At 47.5% G+C, this 26,374-nt stretch overlaps 1 protein-coding gene across 6 annotated transcripts in view; it reads right to left on the minus strand.

Moving 5' to 3' along the window:
• LOC147707917 (heat shock factor protein 2-like) overlaps nt 1–26,374 on the minus strand; it is a 303,326-nt gene that overhangs the window by 68,234 nt on the left and 208,718 nt on the right. For 2 of the 6 annotated variants that reach the window (XM_086926723.1, XM_086926721.1), the window contains one exon: nt 7,674–7,811. The exons of 2 other annotated variants lie outside the window; for them this stretch is intronic. In XM_086926723.1, the coding sequence (XP_086782849.1) occupies nt 7,674–7,811 (138 nt within the window). Of the gene's footprint in view, nt 1–7,673; nt 7,848–26,374 lie in introns of all 6 variants that reach the window. 2 more of the 6 variants (XM_086926722.1, XM_086926720.1) reach the window with 1 other exon arrangement.

Here is a 26,374-nt window from a genome sequence, read left to right on the forward strand (position 1 = left end):
TCGCCAGGTTGAGCTGTTGCGGATCTGGGTGCTGAATGTCGCCATGGCTCTGCGTCAGAAGGCTGGGGGTGAGACGTAGCCTCTGATGTGGTACCACGGACAATTCCAGAAACGTGGTGTACCATGGTTGACGAGCCCATGTTGGAGCAACCAGGATGAGAGTCATCGAGTGCTGCCCGAGTTTGCGTGCCACCAGCGGTATTAGTGGTGCTGGGGGAAAAGCGTACGCAAATTTGCCTGACCAGTTCGTCCATATCGCATTGCCCTGCGACAGTGGGTGTGGGAATCTGGCGGCGAAGCTTTGGCATTTTGCGTTCTCCTGAGTGGCGAACAGGTCGATCTCTGGATGACCCCACCTTTGGAAGTACGGCTGGAGTACTGATGGATGTATCTCCCACTCGTGCATTTGGTGGCTGTGCCTGCTGAGCAGGTCCGCCATCTGATTGTCTTTGCCTGGGAGGTGCTCCGCCATGAGGAAGATGTTCCTCTGAATGGCCCACTTCCACATGCTCTGAGCCAGATGAGACAGCTGCGGAGAGTGTGTGCCTCCCTGCTTTTGAATGCAGTACATTGCCGTCATGTTCTCCGTCCGGATCAACACGACCTTGTTGCATAGATGTACTTTGAAGGCCTTTAGTGCCATGAAGATTGCCATCAGTTCTAGAACATTGATGTGCATCTTCCCCTGTTGCTGCGTCCATAGTCCCTGCACAGTGTATTGGAGTACATGCGCTCCCCATCCCTGGAGAGAAGCGTCCGTTGTCAGGATAATCTGTGACACAGGCTCCGGAAACGGTCGGCCCTTGCAAAGGTTTCGTGGATTCCACCAATGCAGAGAGTTGTACGCCCGACCGCTTACCAACACTAGGTCTTTCAACTGGTTGTGAGCCTGAGTCCACTGACGTGCTAAGCACTCCTGAAGCGGACGCATATGTAGTCTCGCGTGCGGGACAATGGAGATGCAGGCGGCCATCATGCCTATCAACTGCATGAACACTCTCGCTGGAAGCGAGTGTTGAGGTCTGAATCTTTGGATCAGCGACTGAATGTTGTTGACTCTCACTGAATTCGGCTGTGCTGTGGCCGCCAGAGTATTTATAGTCGCACCCAGATACTGCTGTATGTGGGCGGGCTGGAGATGGGACTTTGGATAATTCAGTGAGAAACCCAGATCGTGCAGAAGGTGAATGGTGTGTGACACGTGGTCAGCACACTGCTGGGCCGACTTCGCCTGAATGAGCCAGTCGTCCAGATAGGGGTAGACGTGAATGTTTTGACGTCTGAGATGTGCCGCCACCGTCGCCAGGCACTTTGTGAAAACCCTGGGTGCCGTGGTGACCCCAAAAGGCAAAACCTTGAACTGGTAGTGCTGGTTTTGTATGGTGAACCTGAGGTATTTCCTGTGTGAAGGATGTAGTGGAATGTGGAAGTAGGCATCCTTCAGGTCCAGAGTTGCCAGGAAGTCCCCTTGTTGAAGCAGTGGGAGAACCTGCTGCAGTGTGAGCATGTGGAAATGCTCTGATAGGATGTAAAGGTTGAGATCCAGGATGGGTCTGAGGGATCCGTCCTTCTTTGGAATAAGAAAGTACAGGGAGTAAACTCCTGTACCCCTTTCTTGCAAGGGCACGAGCTCTATTGCCCCTTTTTGCAGCATGACTGTGACTTTCTGCTGCAATAAGTGCAAGTGCTCGCCGGACATAGGACGGTGCCTTGGGGGTATGTTGGGTGGAGTAGATGTGAGCTCCAGACAATAATCGAATTGGACAAGTGTCCTGACCCACCTGTCCGTGGTGATGGACTTCCACACGGGCAGGAACTGCTGGAGTCTTCCCCCGACCGGTGTTGCATGGTCGGGGGGCAGCGACAAGGCGTCACTGTTTGTTGGCGGTGGAGGACCTGGAGTTGTTGTTGCCACGTCCTCTGCCTTTGGTGTTGTTGCCGCGGTAACCACCTCGACCCTTGTTGGAAAAAGAAGTTTGGGTGTTGCTCTTGTAGAACTGCGCTGACTGTGAGAGTTGACCCCTTGAGGTGCCCCTAGTATTGGAGCGACGAAAGGACCCACTCCGAAACTGCTGGGATTGCAAGGCACCCATAGATTTTGCAGTGTCGGTGTCCTTCTTCATCTTTTCAAGGGTGGTATCAACCTCGGGGCCAAACAGGTGATCTGGGTTGACCGTTTGGTTCAAGATGGTAGTTTGAATGTCCGGCTTGAACCCAGATATCCGTAGCCATGCATGTCTACGAAGCATAACGCTAGTGTTAACAGCGCGTGCGGCGGTGTCAGCCACGTCTAGTGCGCACTTTATGGAAGCATTAGAGATAAGCTTCCCCTCCTGTATCAACATTTCCGCTGCTTCCTTATATTGATCCGGCAAATGCTGTAAAAGGGTCTCTAGAGTGTCATAGTGTTGGATATACACCATATATTGGCTGCCTGCGCTGCCACCCTTTTCCCTGAAGCCTCAAAGACTTTAGATTCCTTGTCTGGGGGAGGAGCATCACCCGTGGTCTGTGAGTGGCTCTTTTGCGGGCATTGGAGACAACCAAGGAATCTAGAGGCAACTGTCCCTTGATATAAGTTGGATCAGTGGGCGCCGCCCTGTACTTCTTGTCGATTCTTGGGTTGATGACCCTCGCCCGGGTGGGTTCTTTGAACACCTCAGCTGCGTGCTTCAAAACACCCTTCAGCATTGGCAGAGTCTTTACAGTCTTTTCAGAGACCAAAAAGGTGTCAAAGAGGAAGTCGACGTCCACTGGGTCAGCATGGAGTTGGACGTTGTGATTGGCTGCTGCCCTCTCAATGAGGGCATTGAAGGCCGCAGAGTCCTCAGTGGGGGAAGTTTTGGCTGAGAAAAGCTGAGGGTCCTGTCCAGAATGCGGGTCCCCAGGATCGCCACCAGCAGACCATGGTTCAGTCACCTCCTCTGGGTCTGTGTAGAGGGGATAGCTGTACTCATCCTCGTCGTCGCCTTCACCTGCCTAGACATTAGAATGAGTGGGCGAGAGTTCATGAGCCTGTGGCGAAATGGGCTCTATCAAGGCAGGAGTACCAGCAGAGTCCATCTTCCTTTTGAGTGGAATCTTGTATGACTCCAACAGTGGTTCAGGGGTGATTTTTCTCTTTAGGAGGGAAAGTCTGCCCGTGTTGGCGTCGATAAAATGCTCCTGACGCTCCTCCTCTGCAAGTGGTGGTTGCCGTGGGCCGGGGACCACTAACGACTGTTTCGGCGTCGAAGACACCTTCTCGGGCACGGCGGCCCTGGTCTTAGCCGCGAAAACCTTCGGCGCCGTCTTAGGCGGCAAGGTGAAAAGTATTGGCGTAGGCGCCTTCGCCGGTTTCTCCAGAGGTTTGGGCGGCACAGGGTCTTTCGGCTCGACTGCTGCGGCCCCTTCCCTGATTCGTTGCAGGGACTCCGTAACCTTTTTAGTGAACGAGGCGGATGGACGCGTCGGTTCAACAGAGTCTTTAGCGGCTGGCTTTGGAGCGGAGACCGAAGATGCACCCTTCGGAGTCGACGCACTTGGCGAGGCAGAGAGGGACTTCGGGTCGTCTTGCCGCTTCTTCGGGTCGAGAGTGGACCTTTTGGGCTCGTCGACCGTCTGCTTGCCTTCGAGTCGACCCTTGCCGGCGTCGACCGTTTTCGGCGCCGATGCGTCGGCGTCGGACCCCTTAACCTTCGGCTTCGATGTAGTAGCATTCGGGTCGGCCATTTTGGTATGGCTCTTCGGCTCGACGGCCATCTTCGATTTCTTCGGCGCCGAGGCCTCCGAAGTCTTCGACCCGACCAGTGCGACCCACACTTTCGGTTTCGATTTTTCTTGCGTCAAGACCGTAGGTTTCACTTTCGGTTTTGGAGGCACCGGGAGTGATTCTGTATTAACGTCCGTGGCCGGGCCGGAAGGCGGAGCCGTGGAACGTACATCAAGGTCTCGGGTAAGGCCCGAAGGCGATCCCTCGACCTGGGCCTCATGAGTTTGAACGGCCCCGGAGTCAGTCTGAGGAAGCTCCTCGTCCGAGCTATCCTCTACGGTGGCAAGGGCCCCGTCGTCGTCCCCTACCTCCTCGACGACTTCATCGAAATCCTCGGGCTCTGCGTCGTATTCGTCCTCGACCTCCGACGCGGGGTTAGATTCCGTGATCTCCTGGATATAGTCGTCCTCGACATCCCCAGCATCGAAGATGTCCGTGGGCGGTGGGGCAGATTGCTGGGCCTCCAGGCGCGCAGCTCGACGGAGCTTGAGCGTTTTCTTGGACCGGAACCTGGAACAGGCCATACACTTGGCCTCGTCATGGTCCGGTGACAAGCATTTGTTACACACCGGGTGCACATCGATATGTGGGTACTTCGAGGCACACACCGGACATCGTTTGAATGGACTTCGGTCCATGATGGATGAAGAGTCTGGAGCGTCGACTAGGCCCCTCCGCGCCGAGAGCACGCGGAAGAGTAATGTCGGTTCGGAGCCGAGAAGTTACGAACCCGAACGAAAGACAATACCGACGCAAGACCTAAAGACCTTGTGGTCTCAATCAAAGTGAAGTTAAGAACTATCGATTCCGACAGGAGGGAACCGAACACATCCGAACCCAATGGCGGAAAAAAACAATCTGGGGATGGAGTCGATGCCCATGCGCACTGTAGTCCAGGGGAGGAGTCACCTATCTCGTGATACTTCGAAGACTCTTCCAGGACAACAAGGTGCAATCATCCGGACCCAACACTAGGCGGCGATCTATGCACAGATATGAATTCAGCAGCCCACATGCCTCGAACCTTAACTTTACTACCTCTGGAAGGTCAGCTACCTAAGGGAAGAGACTTGGTTATACAATTGGAGTGCAAAAGTATTAGTGGCCCTGCTACAAGAGTGGTAAACAAAAAGAACCCACACAAAACATATCCCATTTAAGAATTACTGACCCAAAAACCTAAGAAAAGGCCCAATGGTCATGATCCAACAGCAAGTGGCATGAACTCAACCAGCATGGTGTCACCACAACTATTCCCTTATCTTAAAACATATGCCTCGGTGGGTCTGGTTCAACCTCCAGGCAAACCAGACTGAATCCCACTTAAAGCAAACCAATTGTCGTGCTTGCTGAAGAGATAAAGGTTGGCGGATGGTCCAGGAAGGCTAGAGGGGCAAATATTAAGCAAAATTATCATAGGGGAGGTAGTTATTGATGGGGGTTGAGTGAAAGCCCTGAGGTACAGCTGAGAGCTCGACTACACCCCAATGAACAACTACTTAGGAGTGCTCCCCGCCTTGTATATTATGGCTGTTAAGTATGGCTGTCAGTGAGAGTCAGTAGCGTGAATTCAAGATTCTAAATCTGGTTATTCACTGCCATGACATAGCAAAGTGGAAAACCAAGGCTGTTTCCCACTGCTAACATCTCATAAAGGAACTCCAGGATGCCCTGACAGATATCTCAGGGAGCCTGTATGTGCAGGACTAGCTTTCTCTGGGGAGCAGAGCGCACAACTTTGGGTGGGACGGGGGAAAGGCACCGTTTGGGATGGAGTAGGAGGGAGGAAGTAGACCAAGTATTACTTTTATATATTTAGTTGAAGTATTGTATTTTAGCTTCCAGTGGTAACCATTGCACAGCTTAGCTATTCTGCATCCTTTGTTGCTGCCAGTTTAACTGTTTTTCTCCTTGGTGTTGTTTGGACCCTTCAGCTACCCACCATTGCCAGAATATTTCATCTTTGTCCAAGGTATGTAAATCTGAGCAATGGTAAAGCTACATAACACACTCTGGCATACAGCCAGTATTTACTGTATTCCTGACGACAACCAAGCCCTCATCATACTTTGAAGACTTTGAGACTCCTAGTGAGTCAGAAACTCTCAAATTTGTGAAATATTCCATATAGTCCATAATCTACTCACACCATCTAAGCTGCAGATAGTGATGGAAGGATTTCAAGAATAGGATGACACATTTGCTATGTTCATCATTGATAAATTATGCAAAATCTTTTTATACTCTTACAAGAAGGTCACTTTAGTTTTGAGAAGTCGTAATCCCCAGAAATCACCCCACATTCCTCCAAGGAATCTCCATTAGTGAATGTGAGAGGTACTTGCAGGCCTTGAATCCCACACTAGCTTTAATTTATTCAAGTTGTATTGATTTATTCATTGTCAGCAATACCTTTCTATTTAACCTGGGACATCTATAGACCCCTTGGGGACCATGACTGTTTAGACACAACTTCCCATTCAGATACTTTCATCCTAATTTTCATCCTGAAGAACTCCTATGGTCACTGACTTGAGCGAAATGGTAAACACTTAGCAAGTGGGGTAATGAGGTATTTGGAATCTTAGAAATTACCTATATTAGTCAGAATTTTAGATGTGCTTGACTAGCCCGCTACCTAATACTCTTGCCACGTGATCCAGATAGGATGAAATACTTTTTTGTACCACTTATGACTTGAGTTTTTTCCTCATGTGTTGAATGCTCCACTGTTTACTAGTGTGGTCTATTTATGCATTTCCATATGCTTCATAGTAGGATTACATTTTGTTTACCCTAAATTTAGGCCAGGGTCTTTTAGAGCACATTTAAACACTTATGAACATTATTCATATCATTTTTTCGCCTAAATAAAAATTAAGATACATCAGGAATAATCTATAGGAACAGCTGCTTTTTTTACATTAATTAATTCAATACTTTATTATATTTATGCCTTCCATGAAGTGTCCCAACAATCAACTGACTAAGTTCAGCATTTCCAAAATGAGGATGTCTAATTTTCTGCATTGGAAAACAAGGGAGCTCCCCCCTCACCTCCCTTGCCCCCAAATGAGATACACTCTACATTCGTTGCCATTCAGAGAGAAGGGGGACTGTGCAATTTTCACCACCAACCCACAAACAACTAAATGCCTCGGAGTCTAAATATCTGGCCTGGGGCCTTCTTTGTCAATGCCTTAATTATCCTTTTCACTCTGAGGACTTGACTCGTGTTGACAGTTCCCAAAACCAAATGATTTCAGTGTTGGGCCCTGGAATGCGTAACCACGGTCTGCATCACTTGACAGAACGTCATTCCATACATGCTTTCAGGTAACTACTGAGACGCTCGCTTTTCTGAGAATCTCCTCGGTTGCTAGCCTCTTTATAAATCTCTTTGCATCAGATACTGTTCAGTCCTGGAGTGTGTGTTATCAATATACAAACTAACTCATAAATACGTAAAGCAACGTTTTTAATTTGTTTCTCATATTTTGACATCAATATTGCTACCAACCACATATTTCACATCAGTCACAGGCAAAAAATTAAACGAAGAATACAAAGTTGCAAAAGCAGATATAAGGAAGAATGCAGTTTATCATTACTTCCATTTACCCATTGTGTCTTTCACTACAGAGCACACACTCTTTAATCTCATCTTTGTTCATGGTTCCTTACTGTGGCTTCTCTTTAACATAAACCTCACAATCCATAATTTTTCCAGATCCAGTACTTATCCCCCATATCTTTTCCCTTTCTACTGTCATTATCTTGATTGTAGAACCAGCTCAAGCCTGAGCTGCCAAATAAACTGTACCATGGCAGAAATATAGTCCAAAAAACAAAGCAGAACAAAATTGGATTATTGGATACGTTATCCAAATCATTTAATGTTAATAAAACTAGAAATACATACTTGTCAAATAACTGTACAGAGGCGAGCCTGGATGGAGGGTTTCCGGCACTGGATGGCATCTGGTTCACTGACAAGTTATTACATGTGGAGCTTGTAATTGCATGAATTTTACCCAAATCCTCTAACTCACTGGAAGACCTGCAAGAGTTGGAATGAAAGGTCTTCAACCACTTGCTGAAATAAAAAAAAGCAGAGAATAGAAATGATTTAAGTATCCAAAGTTAGAAACAAGATAAATAGGAGAATAACAGCCCACCTAGTTTTAGGTCTCGCTAGAGCCAGCGCATGCGGTGGACTGGCGAGACATTTAGTAGCTGGCTTCTAAAAGTGCTACTTTTGACGGCCACCAGCTTACTGTCACAAGCACAAGCGTGCGCGACGTGCATAGCTGCCATCAGACTTTCGCGCCGCGCAGCCGTGTCAGTTTCACGGCCGCGCGGCCATTGCTTGTTTTAACTGTCAGACGCTTTGTTTTTGACAGCGGTTGTTTACAAATTACAAGCACGTTCACCATAATTTAAAAAAATCATGGCCACATGTAAGGTTCAACTAAATAGCTGGGAAACAGGGGTATTTTCCTAGCCTAAAGGGAAGGACTTCAAATAAATCTTCAATTAAACAATTACCTTCTGTTTTCTAGGGCATTCACTTCCTGTTGGTGCGGAGGTTAAACAAGTGTGTTTCAGGTCATAACATCAGCAAGAGCAGCGCACCTCACAATTCAACTGAGCAAAGGTAAAGGCCTCCAGTTATTCTGAGACCTCCTGCATTACTTCTATACACTGTACCTGCTGCGTTCATTATCGTGATTGGACAGTGTTCCTTCCTATCCCAAACTAGGCTCTGAAAGATTACATGTAGGGCACTATAAAACTCGTATGTATGTAAACAGTCGACATTTGGCAATGTCAGGTTAGGTAAATATTTCTAGGACGTCCATAAAATCGAACTAGTACTTCTGTGTCGCGTGCTGCCTCGATAGTTGCCTCATATTTGTTCACAGAGAAGCATTTCATGTGTCACTTGAACTCTGGTGCCGCCTACGTATGCGGCTCCCCGCGGGCCCATCTTCGCCAGATATTTACAGGCAACAATTAAATACACTCGGCGGCTGCTTACTAAGTAAATTGGAGTTTCTCCCCTCTGAGTATGGTTTTATGAATGTCTTCCTGAAAGGTCCCTGGAGGCTATAATTTGCATGCAAGCATTACTATTAGCTAAAGACTTTGCCTCATCTGTCCGTTACTGGGCTGAATGTTCACAGGGAGAGTGCAGCTGTTTTCGTGTTTGGGGGAGACTTATCTATACGTCTTGATGTTAGATGCTTTCTAAGCAGATTTGGCCTACACCATATTTGATTCTTTGAATTATTCACTTTGTTAAAATGATCTTTACTCGCATTATAATACAGTAATATTACCTACATATCAATGTTGGTGGTACCAACCCACTAAGCATATCCGGCTGCCAAAATAGAGCGGCAGTAACATTAGTATCAAATATTGACGACCAATATAATTGCTACATCAAATCAAGTACAAATGCAAATAAAGCATAAGTACAAAACCCAAAATAAACAAATAAAGCCCAGCCCTTAGCAACTACTCAAACTTATATTCCATCAGTGATTTTCTGTTCATATTTAAGAAGCAATCAAACGTCCCCTGCTCACTACTGGTAGCTAGTGGAAGACATGATAGGCCGTCTTTTGTTTTCGCATAGCAGCAGACCAACTAGACACCATCACAGCTGCCAGGACAATGCTTTCGGCGCGCTTGTATGTGACCTACCAAAGCTTCATGTGTGACACTATCAGTGACACTATTTCAAGTAGAAACAGTTATGTTTATTCGACCAGATAAATTACAGAAATGACCACCTTTTGTGCAATGTAAAAGTCAAGAAAATCCCTGAAACAACTGCCAGAGTCTAAATTGCTTATGAAAGGTTACTAACCTCCTTTCCTATTTCATAATCATACTGGATATTTAAAGGGGATAAAGTTCTGTTGCACAAGAAATGCTGTGGGGATTTTCCCATAAGTAAAATTCGTTTATTTTTTAACGTAACTATACTATAAAATATCCCAAAGAACATTGCATACATCTAACAATGTTTTCACTTTAATCTTTAGACAGGTTTGTAGATAGTTGATAGGGTAAAGGTAGAATAGTTGTAAATTAATACATCTTTTTCTTTTGAAAGAAGCAATGAAAGACATATGGTATGGTAATTTATAACTATTCATTATTCTACTTTTCCTTCCTACTCTGGGTGTCTCTACCTCCTCATTTTTCTCTTTACTCTTTCCTCTCTACAGCCTTACCAAATGAAAAATAAGCATTGGCATAGCCAATAGGTCTCACCTTTGGGACCTTATAAGTGTTTAACCATGCAAAAAATTTGTAAAATTGATACTTGTATAGCGCACTACTCACCCGCAAGGGTCTCAAGGCGCTTGTATGAATACCGCTGTGGAACCCATCCTGGCTTTCCCTGTGAGGCGTCCACTCCTGGGCACCCCCAAGGTGGAGGCCAGGCATCCTTAGCATTGTGGGGGCCGTTGTGGAGATTAAGCAAGCTATTGCCCAGAGTTGCAGAGTGGGACTCCATGATTGGAATAGGCACCGAGGCGAGAATTATCAGGTCCGTGGAATTTTTTAGCCCAAGACCCGCCGAGGCGGGGAATTGAACCCTGGTCCCGGGCTAGACCTCTGCATCAAGGTCTGCCGCTCTAATCATTGAGCCACACTTCTCCACAGGAGTTGATGTTGTTGCACCAAGGATTTTGTGCTGGATAACTTAACACTTATAAGGCCCTAAAGGCGAGACCTATTGGCTATGCCAATGCTTGTTGTTCATTCTGACTGAATTGACAAGGTCTTGTTGTTTTTAATGCACTTTAATAATACAACTTGTACATTGCCCTCAAAACAGTAAATGAGATCACTCTTTTGAAGGTGCCGCCATAGGTCCCTACACCATCCCACAATACCCTTGGGCAAATTATGCCCAATTCACATTTATTTGTTAAAATCACAATCCACTTCCTCTTTAGATAAAAGCGCACATCAGGCTGAAGGAGCATTACAGTCAGTGGCACCAGAGCAGTACATGCAAAGACGCTTCAAGCAAGCTCAATAATATTGTCCAGCACTCTCGTCTAAATTTGGGTATCATCATGTTTTCGTGAGAGTATTCAACCCTCAGGGCAGGTACATACTGAATGGGCCCCAGATATTTTTCGGATGGGTGGTGACCTGCATCAAAGACTTGGATTCCTCCAATTTTTCCTGACAATATGAAATGTCATGTAGCAAACATTTCACAAGTGGAGGTTTTGCGCCCCCACTGCATTGTCACCCGCCTTTTTCCAGAAGCAGCATTACAGCAGCTAGCTTGCGCGTACTAGCAGGGACCAGCTTGACATAGGCTAACGGGGAAACAAAAGGGATTTTGGGCTTAATGAATCCCACCAACTCACCATTGCAATCATGCTCTGAGGCCCAGACCTTTGCAAATTTTTAGCACTGCCAGGCCAAATGAAGTAAGTCTGAATCCGCATATATCATTCATTAGACCCATTTTATGCAGCTTGATGGGCATACGTACGGTTTGTTTAAAACGTTGACATGGATCAGCGCCAGTCAATAATTTGGTGACAACGTGCCTGTCTGGGCACAGTAGTGGTGTCATGTATCTGTTACATCGATATTTAGATCAGTTTGCCACTTAAATTTAGCTCTAGGCAAGTAACAGGAGCTCTGACCTGCATGGTGGAGTTAAACCGTGTTATCACTTGTCAGGAAAAAACTAAGCTAAGTATGCAGTCCAGCACGTAAAGGCTCTCAGGAACTTGTGGAAAAGTGCTGTGTATTTCTCTGCATCTACTGCCCAAACACTGATTAAAGAACAAGACAAGTGGTGTGCACTCCATAGCAACCGGACTGTCATGGATAGTGATAAAATTATCCTTGGGATATAGATGCTCCATCATCTTCAAACCCATACCCCTCAGCTGATGAAAGTTCTGCCCCTTCTTTGTGAGTGAAAATGTCAGATTTTCGTGCAAGTGGCAGTTTGCGCAAGTCAGCCAATCCCACGCCCACCCTGCACATTTCACAGAGTCATTCTTGCCTTTAGGGCGCACCGGAGGGGTAAAAACACTGCTCCCAATGGATAAGAATTAGCATGGTCAGCCTCAACTGTCACCTGTGTCTGATATTATGTTGGTGGAAAATTCGATGTACAAATTGAGCCTACACACAATAATAGTATAATTTAAAGTCAGGCACACACATAATGCCCATGTCAAACGGCAAGGGTAGCACCCGCTATGCCAGTCTTGGCTGTTTCCCAGCCCACGCTAAGTCGATCATAATGGACTTGAAAAATCCTTTCATTAGCTGAAAGGGGATGTTGACAAAAGTAATGAAACTTAGGCAAAATCACCATTTTAGAAACTGCTAATCTCCCAGCTATAGACTGACAGCCTGGCGATGCTCCTCTAACAATGCAAAAGCCCTGCCACAGTTCTGCCAAATCACCTCCATATCCCTACTAACTTAGATCCCCAGATTTCTGACAGTCCATGTTTAGCTTGGTGCTTCCGCAGCCAAGCTGCAAGTAGCTCCATTGCAATAGTGTACTAGATCAGGGACAACGGGCCCTGAGTTGGGTGCTTCTGCTAGTCAGATAAGAGGGGGAGATGACCCCCATTAACTTGCAAGCACAGTGGGTTGCACATAAAAAAATGTAATTAATTGGATAAAGGTTGGGCTAAACCCAATTCTGCAAAGCAATTAATGCGTGAATCCCTCCAGTGAATCCAAAGCCTGAGTCAAGGCGGTATTAGGTGCTGTGTGCTTGGAATACCAATATATGGTAGGAACGCATTCTCCTCTAAAGCTAACAACAATGGTTGGGCCTTGAACCTCATGGTGGGGCCTTAAACCTCATTCGAAAGGCCCTGTGGATTGAGCCTCACCCCTTTAAATCTAGGGGGCATGAGCAAAACACCACCAGCTAGATTCCATTCTTGTTACTGTCTTTTGAGGTGGGGCGGGCGAAATGAGAGGAGGTTGATTGCACCTACCACAAGCCTTGACTAAGGAGTTTATTTTGTCCATTAGCAGAGTATGTCACAGAGGGGATCTCTCAGAGCCTATCTAGTATATGAACAAGCAAGGTGAGGCTACTTCCGTATTGGAAAAAACAATACAGACACCACAAAGCCTGATGAATGGGTACGGGTAAGGTCTTTGCCAGGATTAGGCCTCTTTTGGCACACTTGCAATCAGCTGGTACAATAGCATCCCAGACTGTCAAACAATCTTAGATCTCCCCTGGAGAAACAAGGCTCTCACCCAGTCAACCAGCATATATCGCCTGGCTGCAGGAGCCAATCTTGCAGGTTGATAGCAGCGTCCGGTTGGAGGCACACTCAGGCCTCTCCTGCACCTGGCACCTCTCATCTGTGCCATCATCAATCAAGTTCAAGTTCAGTAATTTGTATAGCGCACTACTCACCCAGAGGGTCTCAAGGCGCTTGGGGAGGGGTGAGTGCATTAGTTATCGAATAGCCAGGTTTTTAGCTGTTTTCTGAAGGAGAGGTGGTTCTGAGTAAGGTGGAGGTGAGTGTGGAGAGAATTCCAGGTCCTGGCCGCTAAGTAGGAGAAAGATCTTCCTCCCATGGTGGATCTATTGATGCGCGGAATAGCGGCGAGGGCTTGATTGGATGACCGTAGTTGGCTGGTGGGTGTGTAGAAGGACAGTCGTTTGTTGAGGCATTCGGGTCCTAGGTCGTAGAGGGCTTTGTGTGCGTGGGTGAGGAGACGGAACGTTATTCTCTTGTTGACGGGAAGCCAGTGGAGATCTTTCAGGTGACCGGAAATGTGATCTTGACGGGGGATGTCCAATATGAGTCTGGCTGAGGCGTTTTGGATGCGTTGGAGTTTTTTCTGTAGTTTGGCTGTGGTTCCGGCATAAAGGGTGTTTCCATAATCTAGTCGGCTAGTGACTAGTGCGTGGGTGACTGTCTTTCTTGTTTCGGTAGGGATCCAGCGGAATATTTTTTTAAGCATGCGTAGGATGTTGAAGCATGATGATGAAACAGCGTTGACTTGTCTGGTCATCGAGAGGGAGTAGTCTAGGATGAAGCCCAGGTTCCGTGTGTGATCTGTAGGTATGGGTGCTGTGCCCAGAGCCGGTGGCCACCATGAGTCGTCCCATGCAGAGGGGGACGATCCTAAGATGAGGACTTCCGTTTTGTCCGAGTTTAGTTTTAAACGGCTGTTCTTCATCCATTCGGCTACTTCTTTCATTCCTTCGTGTAGATTGGTTTTGGCGGTGTTGGGGTCTTTGTTGAGGGAGAGGATTAGCTGCGTGTCCTCAGCGTAGGAGATGATGTTGAGGTTGTGTTGACGCGCGATGGTTGCGAGGGGACTCATGTACACGTTGAAGAGGGTGGGACTGAGTGATGATCCTTGTGGAACGCCGCAGATGACTTTGGTGGCCTCTGATTTGAATGGGGGGAGGCGGACTCTCTGGGTTCTTCCGGCGAGGAACGAGATGATCCAGTCCAACGCTTTTCCTTGTATTCCGACGTTGTTGAGGCGTTGTATGAGGGTGTTATGACAGACTGTGTCGAAGGCGGCGGAGAGATCAAGTAGGATGAGGGCAACTGTTACTCCGTTGTCCAGTAGCGTTCGGATGTCGTCTGTAGCAGCGATGAGGGCGGTTTCGGTGCTGTGTTTGGCTCGAAAGCCAGACTGTGAGGGGTCGAGTGAATTGTTGGATTCAAGGAAGGCGGCGAGCTGACTATTGACGGCTTTCTCGATGACTTTGGCCGGGAAGGGGAGGAGTGAGATGGGGCGGTAGTTTTTAGGTTCAGAGGGGTCCGCTGTGGGTTTCTTCAGGAGGGCGCTGAGTTCGGCATGTTTCCAGCTATCTGGGAAGGTAGCGGAGTTGAAGGAGCCGTTGATGACATCGCGGAGATGGGATGCGATGATGAAGTCTGCCTTGTTGAAGATGTGGTGGGGGCATGGGTCAGTGGGTGAGCCTGAGTGGATGGAGTTCATCAGACGGATGGTGTCTTCAGTAGTGATTGGGTTCCAGGCGCAAAGGTTGTGAGAGTGTTGTTTTGGTTCGGAGGTGGGTGGAGTGGGCTGTTCTTCGGGTAGATTTTCAAAGCTGTTATGAATGTCGGCGATTTTGTTGTGGAAGAAAGAGGATAGAGAGTCGCAGAGGTCTTGGGAGGGAGTGATGTCGTTGGTGCCGGCGGTGGGGTTGGTAAATTCTTTGACGATGTTGAATAGTTCCTTGCTGTTGTGGGCGTTGTTGTCGAGTCGATCCTTGAATGCTGATTTTTTGGTGGATCGGATCAATTGGTGGTGTTTGCGGGTGGCGTCCTTGAATGTGGTCAGGTTGGTAGTGGTTGGGTTTTTTCTCCAGGTTTTCTCGAGGGTACGACATCACTTTTTGGATTTCTTAAGGTCATCGTTGAACCAGGGGGCTTTTCTGCTACCTTGTTTGATCTGGTGGTTTTTCATGGGTGCTAATTCATTAGCGCTGTGGGTGATCCATTGTGTGAGTTTGGTGGCAGCTTGGTTAGGGTCCGATGATGTGGCGGGGGGGTTTTGGTTGAGCGAGGTGAGGAGTTGGTCGGTGGTGATTTTGTTCCAGTTTCTTCGAGGAATCGGTTGTGGGGGGTTGTGGGTCGGGGTCTTTTTGTAGCTGAAGTGAACGCAGCTGTGGTCCGTCCAGTGGAGATCTGTGGTGTGATCGAAGGAGATGTGTTTGCTGGAGGTGAAGATGGGATCGAGCGTGTGTTGGGCAAGGTGGGTGGGAGTGTTGACTAGTTGTTTCAGTCCGAGATTGTTCAGGTTGTCCAGGAGTGCGGTAGTGTTGATGTCGTTGTTCTTTTCCAGGTGGAAGTTGAGGTCTCCCAGTAGAATGTAGTTCTCGGAGGAGAGGGTATGTGGGCTGATGAAATCAGTGATGTCTTCGTTGAATTGTGTGCGGGATCCTGGTGGTCTGTAGATGAGGGTGCCTCTAAGTGTGGTCCTGGGGTCGGTGTGGATTTGGAAGTGAAGGTGTTCGGCGGTAGTGAGGTTGTCGACGGAGCTGGTCGTGATTCGGATGGTGTTTTTATGGACGATGGCAATGCCTCCTCCTGTTTGGTTAGTGCGGTCTTTTCGGATGATCTTGTAAGCGTCCGGGATGGCTATGGCGATGTCGGGCGCTGATGAGGCGTTCATCCAGGTTTCTGTAAGGAAGGCGACGTCCGGTGATGCAGTGTCGAGTAGGTCCCAGAGTTCAGTGGCGTGTCTGTGGACCGAGCGGGAGTTCAGCAGGATGCACTTCAGGTGGTTAGAGTCGGAGCTGTGTTTGGAGTGAGTGGGTTTGGTGAGGGATCTGATGCAGGCGAACCTGCAGGAGTGGCAAGCGAAGGGTCCATGGGTGTGTCCTGGGATGGCTTCACAGAATTGTGGTGTGCGGCCGGGGTTAAGGGCAAAGAGGGTGGCGGCGTCATACTTTATGCGGGTCGGGTGAGGTGTGCGAGGACCAGGGGATCTGGCATTTATGTAGCTCTTACTACCCCTGATGAGGCGTCAAATTGATTTACGGCGAGAAGCACGCTACACGGAAGCCTAAAGTTAGTGGTCAGTCCCTTCGTTTTTTAGGTTAGTTTTGCATGCTCATTCCATGCATTCACAGCAGATTCTTTGCGGTACATTATTGACACAACTGTGGTCCTCAGAGGGGGCCATGTGAGAAGCAATTACTTACTAGAATTAATAAGATAGTTATGGTTTCCACAAGAGCTTAAGATGGATAGGAGATTTAGACAAATGTGTATACAAGAGAGGCAGGCAGAAGGGAAACAGTGGTGCACTTTGAAGAAAAAAAAGGTATGGACCTAAGTAACAATAACAAAAGTATGATAAAATTTAAATTTTTAATGCAGGATTTTAAGAAACATAGCAGGTGGAGGATCTTTGCATGCAATTTGTGGATGCAAACCTGTTCAAAATAAACACTTTTAAATTCTGCTTATTGATGTAAACCTGTTGAAAATAAAACTTTAAAATTCTGCTCCCAAGAAATGTAGCTTACACAGTCTTTCTAGAGGCAGGAAGAAGTGACACAGATCGCAGTGAAAAGGAAAGCCAGTGCTTGTTGAGACCGCATAACTGTCGAGCAGTATGACAAATAAGCATGTAAGTACAGTGAGAAAACCACAGATAGACCTTTTTATATACCTACTACAGAAAAATATTTAATAATGTAAAGAATCGTTACGGTTTATGCAAATGTTGAGTCTTAAAAGTTTACTGAATAAAGAATTGTGATTTTATTAAAGACAAGGAGGCTAGCATTATGCATACAGCTTCCATTTCCCACTTCTGACCAGCACCTATAAAAGTTCCAAAGTAGAACACAACTTAATCGCAAGTCTCAAGTCTCTATAAAAGCCCGACTTCTATAATCTTCCTCTTTTGTTTATCTTTTTCAATTTATCCTCTTCTTCTGTACTCTTGAAACATCAACTTCTCCCTGATCTGAAAAATATATACAAACATAAGTATATACGAAACTTCAATTTTTAAATCCCTCAATACTTGACAATACCAAAGACAATATTCTATATAGCATTAATATGAATAAGTATAACAATCCCACATCCTTCACTTTATCTAGGAGGGTCTGGTGGAATAATGCTAGCCTCCCCGTCTTTAATAAAATCATGATTCTTTGTACAGTGAACCTTTAAGAATCGACATTTTATGGCAAGACAGATGGCTAGCATTATGCATCTTCAATGTTTTTCAAAGCGCAGCGTAAAACATGGTCTATAGGTTTAAAAAAGAATTTCCTAAATGTATCCGCATTAGACCAATCTGCTGCCTTCATAATTTCATCTAACCTTCCACCTGACATAAAAGTGTTACTTGCCACGGCACCCCTTACTGAGTGAGCTGCAAACTTAGAGACATGTCAAAACCTGCCTCTTTCATAGCGGATCTCGCTCATCTTTCAATTGTTGCATTCTTAACCGCATGAAAAGATTTAACATACAAAATCACACACCAGCACTTATTTTCTACAGCAATCGACATTCGTACTGTTTAATGCATTTAACAACACATAATTTAGGTAAATTATCTAAAATTGGATGGAATATAGATGCAGACAAAGTTTTTGTTCTTTTAACATTTTTAAACAAGGTCCCTGTTGGTTGATAAAATCGGTCTGTCACTTCCAAGGCCCCCACGTCTAACACGCTTCTAAAGGATATTAAACACAATAAAGTTGCTAGTTTACATGATAGCTCTCTTGTACCTAGATACTTATTACTGGGCCAATTCTGAAACTATTTTAGCACTAATTCTACGTCACAGAGGGATTGATACTTGGGTTTGGGATTCCTTCTCAATTTTATCCCTTTCTTGACTCTACACATTAGAGGACTCTTTCCTACTGAAATACCTGGAATGAAAGAATGTCCTGCCACCACCACAGAACAATAGCAATTAACTGTTCTGTAAGCCATACCCTTGTCAAACAATTTAACAAAAAAATTAGTGACCGCTATCTCATCAGCCACCAAGGGGTCTAGATCCCTTGCCATGCACCAACGTAACCTAACACTTTTGCATCTCTTCGTAGTTCCTGGTGCCCAAGACTTAACGAGTAATCCTGCAGCCGATTCCGAAGGTTTCGTGAATCTTTCTGATCCCCTTAAACTTTCCAAACTAAAAAGTCGATCAACACTGACAGAACTAACAGATGCTTTCTCCCTTCCAAACTTTTTAGCAAACCCATTTTGGATCTTATTAAAAGGAGTTCTTCATAGCTAATTCCAATGCAGTCTGAAACCATGCCCGAGCCCTCCAAAAAGGACTCACAAAGACAATCCGACACCTCTGTCTCCTGCACTGTAACAGGACTCTCTCTATCATTGAGGAAGGGGGAAATGCATATGCTTCCATCCCTGCATAAATGCATCCACTGCCATCGCAAATGAATCTTGTCTCCAACTGACACAATTTGGTAACTGGAAGGTCAACCTGGATGCGAAGAGATCCACATCCAGGGGACCAAGCAAACTGTATTTTTCTGAAATATCATACCTCTACTTTCCAAAAGCTGTAATCTGTTAGGCCCCTTGAATTCCAATCTGACACTATATTGTGCATGCCCGGAAAATATTCTGTTCTCAATAAAATCTTGTTCTCCAAAGTCTGCCAATCTCTTCGATCTGCTTCCCCCTAAATTGTTGACAGATGTCACAGCTCTCATATTATCCTCTTATAACCAAAATGACCTGACTTGTAACTGCTTGAAACTATTAAGGCCAAACAAACATTCCCTCATTTCTAGACAATTGATATGTTCCATCCTTACTAACATATCCCACATGCCACCTGTCTCCTGATCTGAGCAAGTTGCCCCCCATTCTGACATACTGGCATCTGTCTCCAGAACAAAATCTGGTATTGTGCCAAATATTGCACGTCCATTCCATGCTTCCAAATTCTCCATCCAACAGCCCGATTCTTCCTTTGTTTCCATATTTAATGCTACACTGTCCCCATACTATAAGCCTTTTGTCAAGGCTGCTCTCTTTAGCCTCTGTAGAGCCCTGTAATGTATGAGACCAGAGAACGCTACTTGTATCGATGATAACAGCAGTCCAATCACACACACTTCATCTCTTAAATTTAAATTCTCCTTTTTTATCACCTTTTTCATTTTCTCTTATTTTCTTCATCTTCCCAATAGGAAGCTGTAATTGACTTTCCAAAGTGTATACAACAAAACCTAAAACCTCTAATGACTGACTCGATATAAAGACAGACTTCTCTTTGTTGATTATGAATTCTAACGACACCAAGAGATCTTTTAACATTGGAAGATGTTCTTTCAACTCCTCTGTATTCTGATTCATAATCAGGATATTGTCTAGATAGACTATAAACCTCATGCCCCTCTCTCTCTCAGTTAACCAACTATTGGTCTCAAAATCATTGTGAAGTAACAAGGGGCTGATGTAAAGTAAAAATTTGAATTGATACAATTGTCCCTTCCATCTGAAAAGCAACAGTTTCTGACTTTTTACATAAATTGGGATTGTGAAGTATGCATCTTTGAGATCTAATTTAACCATCCAGTCCCTTTTCCACAACATATCCCCCAACAGATGCATACCCTCCATCTTGAAATGTCTGTATGTCACATTTTTGTTTAACCCTCTCAAACTTATCACAGATCTCCACCCTTTGTCCTTTTTCCACCAGAAAAAGGGTACTAATATAACCCAACCTGTCATCTTGAATTTACACTATTGCATTTTATGTTAACATTTGAAGCACTTCTAGTGTTCCAATATCTTCTAAATCTTTCTGGAAAATCAACTCTCTTGGTTCTTTCTCTTGATATGGTTCGATATCCAAATCTATTAAATAATCTTTTACAGTTGAAATTACCCATGGGTCGTCTGTTATTCGCCTCCATTGTTGTGCTAACAATTTCAACCTTCCCCCAACTTTTACTTGGGTAGAACCAGAATTTGTCTTCATACTCACCTTGACCTATTGAAGAGCTCTGGCTTTGACCCCTGGCTCTCTATGCTCCTATTCTACTATTTCTTCTTCTCTGAGGATAGAAACCAAAGGGTTGCCTGTAATAGGTCCCTCCTTGATATCCGTTGCCCTGGTATCCTGGGTACTGGGTGTTAGACCTGTCAGCCCTTTGGGTGGCCCCTCCTTATTTTTCTCCCTTTTTGCCTTCTATGTTTGTGTCCTCTGTGATTTTTGGGTATTCACCTTAGGTCTCTGGGCGACTCATTACTACTAATTAGTAATGAGGCGCAGGTGCTCTTTTAAAATGGAGGAAGAGTAGGCACTCCCACAAAATGGTGGCCTGTCAAGATTTACCTCACAGCCTTGGGCCATAGGGTGACATTAGGGGTTCCAGAACCTTCTGGTCCACTCTGGACACTCTGGGCCCAGGCTATATAAGATGGAATGTTGGGCGGCCATTTTGGTGAGTGAGGAGATTGTAGGTGGAGAGAGAGGTCAAGCTGGAGTACAGGCTGTGGAGTGAGGAGGTTGGCACACTGTGAGGACGTTGACTGCCTTCAGAGGCTGCTACTCCTTTATGTGATGCTACCCCCAAGCACATTGATCTGACCCTGCGAGGACATTTTCATTTGAAACAACGATACCACCAGTACCCCTAGTGGAAGACCAGGTTGTGGACTGAGGGAACTTGACCAGGCTGGTGAGGGTGAGTGGGGCTGCCTTCTGTAAGGGGCTGTAACCTTGGTGAAATAGTCCCTAATGTTAATTATCACCCGCGCCCGGCATCACCCGTCTTCTAGCTGACCTGCTGTGACCCGCTTGAGCCTGTCATATCGTGCCTCCGGACTGACCTGAGTTCCCCGCGCTATTGTGGCTTCACCGCTGTTGTACTAGCGGATCTCCTGTGCTGGGAGCTTGATTCCAGCAGATTGGCGCCGGCGGCGTCCCTGGCGACTGGATCCGCATAGATTGGCGGAAGGGTCAGAGGAGAGTCCGGGACCTTAATGAACGCTTACTTCCCCACTGAGGAGAGTGTGGGGGAGGTCTGGCGCTGACAGGGTGTGCGCGGCATTGGAGAGGCAGTTGCCAGGCAGCGGAGGCCGCAATAGAGTCTCGCCCTGACGTTGACAGGAAGGAGCGGGCGGGTTTGAAGGAGGCGCGCCCTGCCTTGAGGGAGAAGCTGCTGCAGAGGCGCCCCTGGTCTCCGGCGAGAAACTCCACTTCTGTGAGGGCGAAGAGGGAGTTGCACGGAGATAGGAGGAGGAATTGCCGCGGGGCACACCCTGTCTCCGGTGGGGTTCCGCCACCGGGGGCTTGCTCCTAGTGTTTAGGAGGGGGCACAACTGGAGAAGCCCTAACCCCTTCCATTTGCCATCCATTGGACAGTGCGCAAGAACTTTCCAGGCAGACGTAAGCAGGGAGCCAAGCCAAGGAGGGAAGGGGGAGGAAAGCGCGACTCCAGAGTTAATTGCTGACCCACATGAGAGGTGTACTTTTCCTATGAGAACTGCAGCTGTCCAGGAATCAGGGCATTGCTGAGTAATCTACAGGTGGCAGGGTTACTTTCCAAGATTAATGTGTACTCTTGCCTTATTTAATGCATGAACTCTATTGCTCTGCCAAAGCGAATGTATGCTCTGACTGTATTAAATGAAACCCTTTCGTATTGATTTTTTTGCATGAATGGCTTAATGTAATCTCTTGCCTTGTCCATTTTTAGGCACTGCTCTGCTTGACAATTGATATAACCAAATGCTTGAATCAAACTAATGAGGCATCGTGCTGATTTGCCACTAGGCCTTCCTCTAATCGCTCCTAGTATTTAAATGAGTGTTGGCCTGAAATGAATATACATTTTAATCAGCTGTTAGTGATGTAAATGAGTAAGGTTCACTAGTGTGACATGAACTAATGCAATAACCTGTGTTTCAGGAGACAGGAATTTTAATGGTGAAGCATTTAAAATGATGATTTGTTATTGCTGTCGCAACTGAAAGTAAAATTTAAAGGAAAGATAAAGCTTTTCTAAAGACGATGTGGTGTCATTTTTAAGTGGAGGTGCGCTGAGTTGCTGTGGTGAGTGTGACGCAAGTACCACAAGTTGCCCTTGGAGTTAGGCCTTCCCACTTTGGGCCAGGCTATCCTAGGTGGACCGGTGACCCCGGGTCCAACATATTGGGTGTTCAGTGGTGGGATTAGGGCTTGTGCTTGCGTTCACTTGACAGCGGCCCAGTGTGCACCACGCACCATACATCTGAATTTTTGTTTTTCTTTTCCGATTGGAGTTTTCTCCTGGTTAGTCTCTTTAATTGGCCTTTTTGGTTTTTCCAAAATCCTTTCTTGTGGTGGTTATAAGTAGCTCCTATTTGACGCCTCTCTGTTGAGTAACCCAAACAAATGTCTGAGGGCCAGTCTGGCAAAATGGAGTTCGAGCTGGCTGAGTTAGAGACTTACTCAGTGGCGCAGCTCAAGGAATTTTGCCAGGAAAAAGGGGTGTTCTTTAAGCATGGTGCGAAGAAAGCAGAACTTCAAACCAGCTTGAGAGCATGGGTAGCAGCTCACCCGGATGGGGGGAGGGATGAGGAAGGAGTGGAGCCTGATACCATCGCAGAATTAGACATTCTGTACCAAACCGAAGAGGGGAATCTGTAACCAGGTCCTGGGACACCTTCGAGGGCGGGCAGTAGTGTGTCTGGAAGGAGCCTGTCCTCAGCAGAATTAGCGGACAGGAGGGAGAAGAGGCAACTAAAATTGGATTTGGCCCGATTGGAGAAGGAGCGGGAGGAAAGGAGGTTTATCCATGAACTTACTTTAAGGGAGTTAGATCTAAAAGCTCTACAGATAGGGACCCCCAGTAATCCTATTGATGGCAGCGTACCTATGGAAGTTACCAGGGAGCCCAGACCCTACCTGCCCAAAGATGTAGTTGCCAGTTTTAGTGTAGGAGATTACATTGCCAAATGGTTGGCTGCCTATGAGGTCTCGCTAAGAGCCCATGGGATTTCAGAGAGTCATTGGGGGGGTGGCCTGTATAAGTACATGCCTCCAGTGGGGAGGGATGCTCTTTTAGCTCTGGAACAGGAGGAACAGACCAATTACCCCACAATGAAGATTGCCTTGATCAGGAAGTTTGGGCTGACCCCTGAAAAATATCGGCAGAAATTTCGGAACAGCCATAAACTAACTACACAAAACTGGGTGGATTTTTTGGACTACGCTAAGAAGGCATTAGAGGGCTGGGTGCAAGGCAGTGAGGTTACTGATTACGAGGGATTGTATAATCTGTTCCTAAAGGAACACCTCCTCGAGAAATGTTTTCCGGAGCTGCGTTAAAACCTGGTGGACTGTAAGCTGATTTGCCCTAGGAAGCTTGCAGAGGAGGCGGACATCTGGGCTAGTACCCGGGTGTCCTCAAAGGGAACTGGAGGGGATTCCCAAAGGACTGGTCAGGGCGCTCCCCAGAAGAAAGAGGGGGAGACAAAAAGAAGGAGTTCTCGAAAGGCCCCCAAAATAGCTCGCTGGGGAAGGGGTCAGGTTTCACTCCCAAGGTTAGCCAACAAAAACCCCCCTATCCTGACCATAGTCAGCAGCCTAGGGTTGTCCGCTGTTACGAGTGTGGCGAGATTGGGCACTATAAGGGGGATACCAAGTGCCCCAAGAGACCACACCCTCCCACTGGAGGAAAAACCCCTGGGGTGGCGAGTGCAGTGCTCGGGAGGAGCTGCCCCTAGACAAGGGAGGTGAGTGGGCAGGGCTAACCCTGGTGTCCCTGGGAGACAGTGAGATGGTTCCTAAGGTCCATGTGCCTCCAAATACCATAAAGTACAGGCAATGGGTCACCATCAACGGCCAGAGAGGGGAGGCTCTGTGGGACACAGGTGTCAGTATGACCATGATAAGGAGACAGCTGGTGTCCCCAGAGCAGGTGATTCCTAACATACTCCTCCCAGCTGTGATGGCTGACGGCAGAATAGGTCACTATCCCGTGGCCGAAGTTCCCTTTGAGTGGGGAGGGGTCACGGGCCTTCTACGAGTTGCGGTGAGCCCTGCCGTTCCAGCCGATTGTCTGTTGGGAAAAGACCTGGAGCACAATGCTTGGAAAGAGGTGGAGTTCCAGACACATACAGAAATGCTGGGATCACCTGATTGGACCTGTGCAAGCACGCGGTCCGCGACTGCCCGAAGGAGGTGTCCGCAAGGGCTGGAGCCTGGAACAAAGGCACAGCCAGCTGCCAACAAGGGGAAGATCCGGGGAAGGGGAAAACCTGCCTAGGCGTCCCTACCCCGTGAGATGGATGGGGCACCTGAGGTGGAGTGGAGTGGTGTGGCTCACTGGTTAGAGGCGGCAGACCCGGAAGCAGAGAACGGCCCGGGACCAGGGTTCAATTCCCGACGCGGCAGGGTCGTGGACCAGGGTCAACGGACTTGATAATTCTCGCCTCGGTGCCTACTCTAACCAGGGATCACACTCGTCAACTCTGGGCATTAAGCTTGCCTCATCTCTACAACGGCCCCCCATAGACGCCAGGGATGCCTGGTTTCACCTTGGAGATACCCAGAAGGGACCACCTCACAGGGAAAGCCAGGACGGGTTCCCCAGCGGTCTTCAGCGCCAGGACACCCCGAGATGGGGTAACAGTGCGCTTTACAAGTATCATCATTACATCATTACATTTTAGGTGGTGGTCCCGGAGTCCACGGAGGGGGATGTTGTCTCCCTGGAGGACTTACCTATCCCTGCAGAGTGGCAAGTGGAGGGAGGACCTACCAGGGAAGAGTTTTGTCAAGGGCAGAAGGAGTGCCCTACCCATGAGGGTCTGAGGCGACAGGCCGAAGCCCAGGCAGCAGGTAACATGACAGGGAACTTTCACATTTACTGGGAGGATGGCCTCCTCTACAGTGAACCCAAGGCTCCGGTGCACGGTTCGTCCCGGGCCTTAGTAGTTCCCCAGCGTTACCGAGCCTTTCTTTTTGAGTTGGCTCACGAGATTCCTTTGGCAGGACACCTGGGCCGGGACAAGACCTTTGCCCGGCTTGTCCCACATTTCTATTGGCCTCAAATGAGGGTTGCGTCCGACACTTTTTGTAGGACGTGTGTGTCCTGTCAAGCCAGTGCGAAAACAGGGGTTAAGCTGAAGGCTCCCCTGGAACCGCTACCTGTCGTTAGCACCCCCTTTGAAAGGGTGGGCATCGACATTGTTGGGCAATTGGATCCACCAACTTCTGCTGGTCACAGGTTTATCCTGGTTCTGGTGGATCACGCCACCCGGTACCCAGAGGCTATTCCTCTGAGGACCATTACTGCACCTGCGGTGGCCCGGGCCCTGATGGGATTTTTACCCGAGTGGGTTTCCCCAGGGAAGTTGTGTCTGACAGAGGGGCCAACTTCATGTCAGCATACATGCAGGCTATGTGGAAGGAATGTGGAGTCACTTACAGGTTCTCCACCCCTTACCACCCCCAGACCAATGGTCTGGTGGAAAGGTTTAACAAAACCCTGAAGGGCATGATCAGGAGTCTGCCTGAGAGCCTGCGGAGGAAATGGGACATCCTCCTACCCTGTTTGTTGTTCTCATACAGGGAGGTGCCACAGAAAGGAGTGGGCTTTAGCCCCTTTGAGCTTCTGTATGGGCACCCTGTTAGAGGACCTCTCCGCCTGGTGAAAGATGGATGGGAAAAGACTCCCAGGAGGCTTCCCCAGGATGTGGTGAGTTGCATGCTTGCTTTCCGTAGCCAAATGGCTAAGTTGTGGAAGCAAGCTTCTGACAACCTTGAAGCCAGCCAGGCAGTCATGAAAGAGTGGTACGACCACAATGCTCACCCCGTGGAGCTGGAGCCTGGACAGAAGGTGTGGGTCATGGAACCTGGAGTGCTTAGCGCCCTCCAAGATCGATGGACAGGCCCTTTTGAGGTGGTTGAGAAGAAGGGCAAGGTCACCTATGTGTTGGACCTTAAGACCCCCAGGCAGCCCCATCGGGTGCTCCATGTCAACCGTCTCAAGCCCCACCATGAGAGATCCGAGGTCAACTTGATGATGGTGACTGATGGGAGAGAGGAAGAGGAAAGTGATCCTCTCCCTGATCTCTTTGCGTCCCAAGAGAAGGATGGGTCGGT

Source organism: Lissotriton vulgaris, chromosome 6 (genome assembly GCF_964263255.1).
Source record: "Lissotriton vulgaris chromosome 6, aLisVul1.2, whole genome shotgun sequence".
Taxonomy (NCBI): Eukaryota; Metazoa; Chordata; class Amphibia; order Caudata; family Salamandridae; genus Lissotriton; species Lissotriton vulgaris.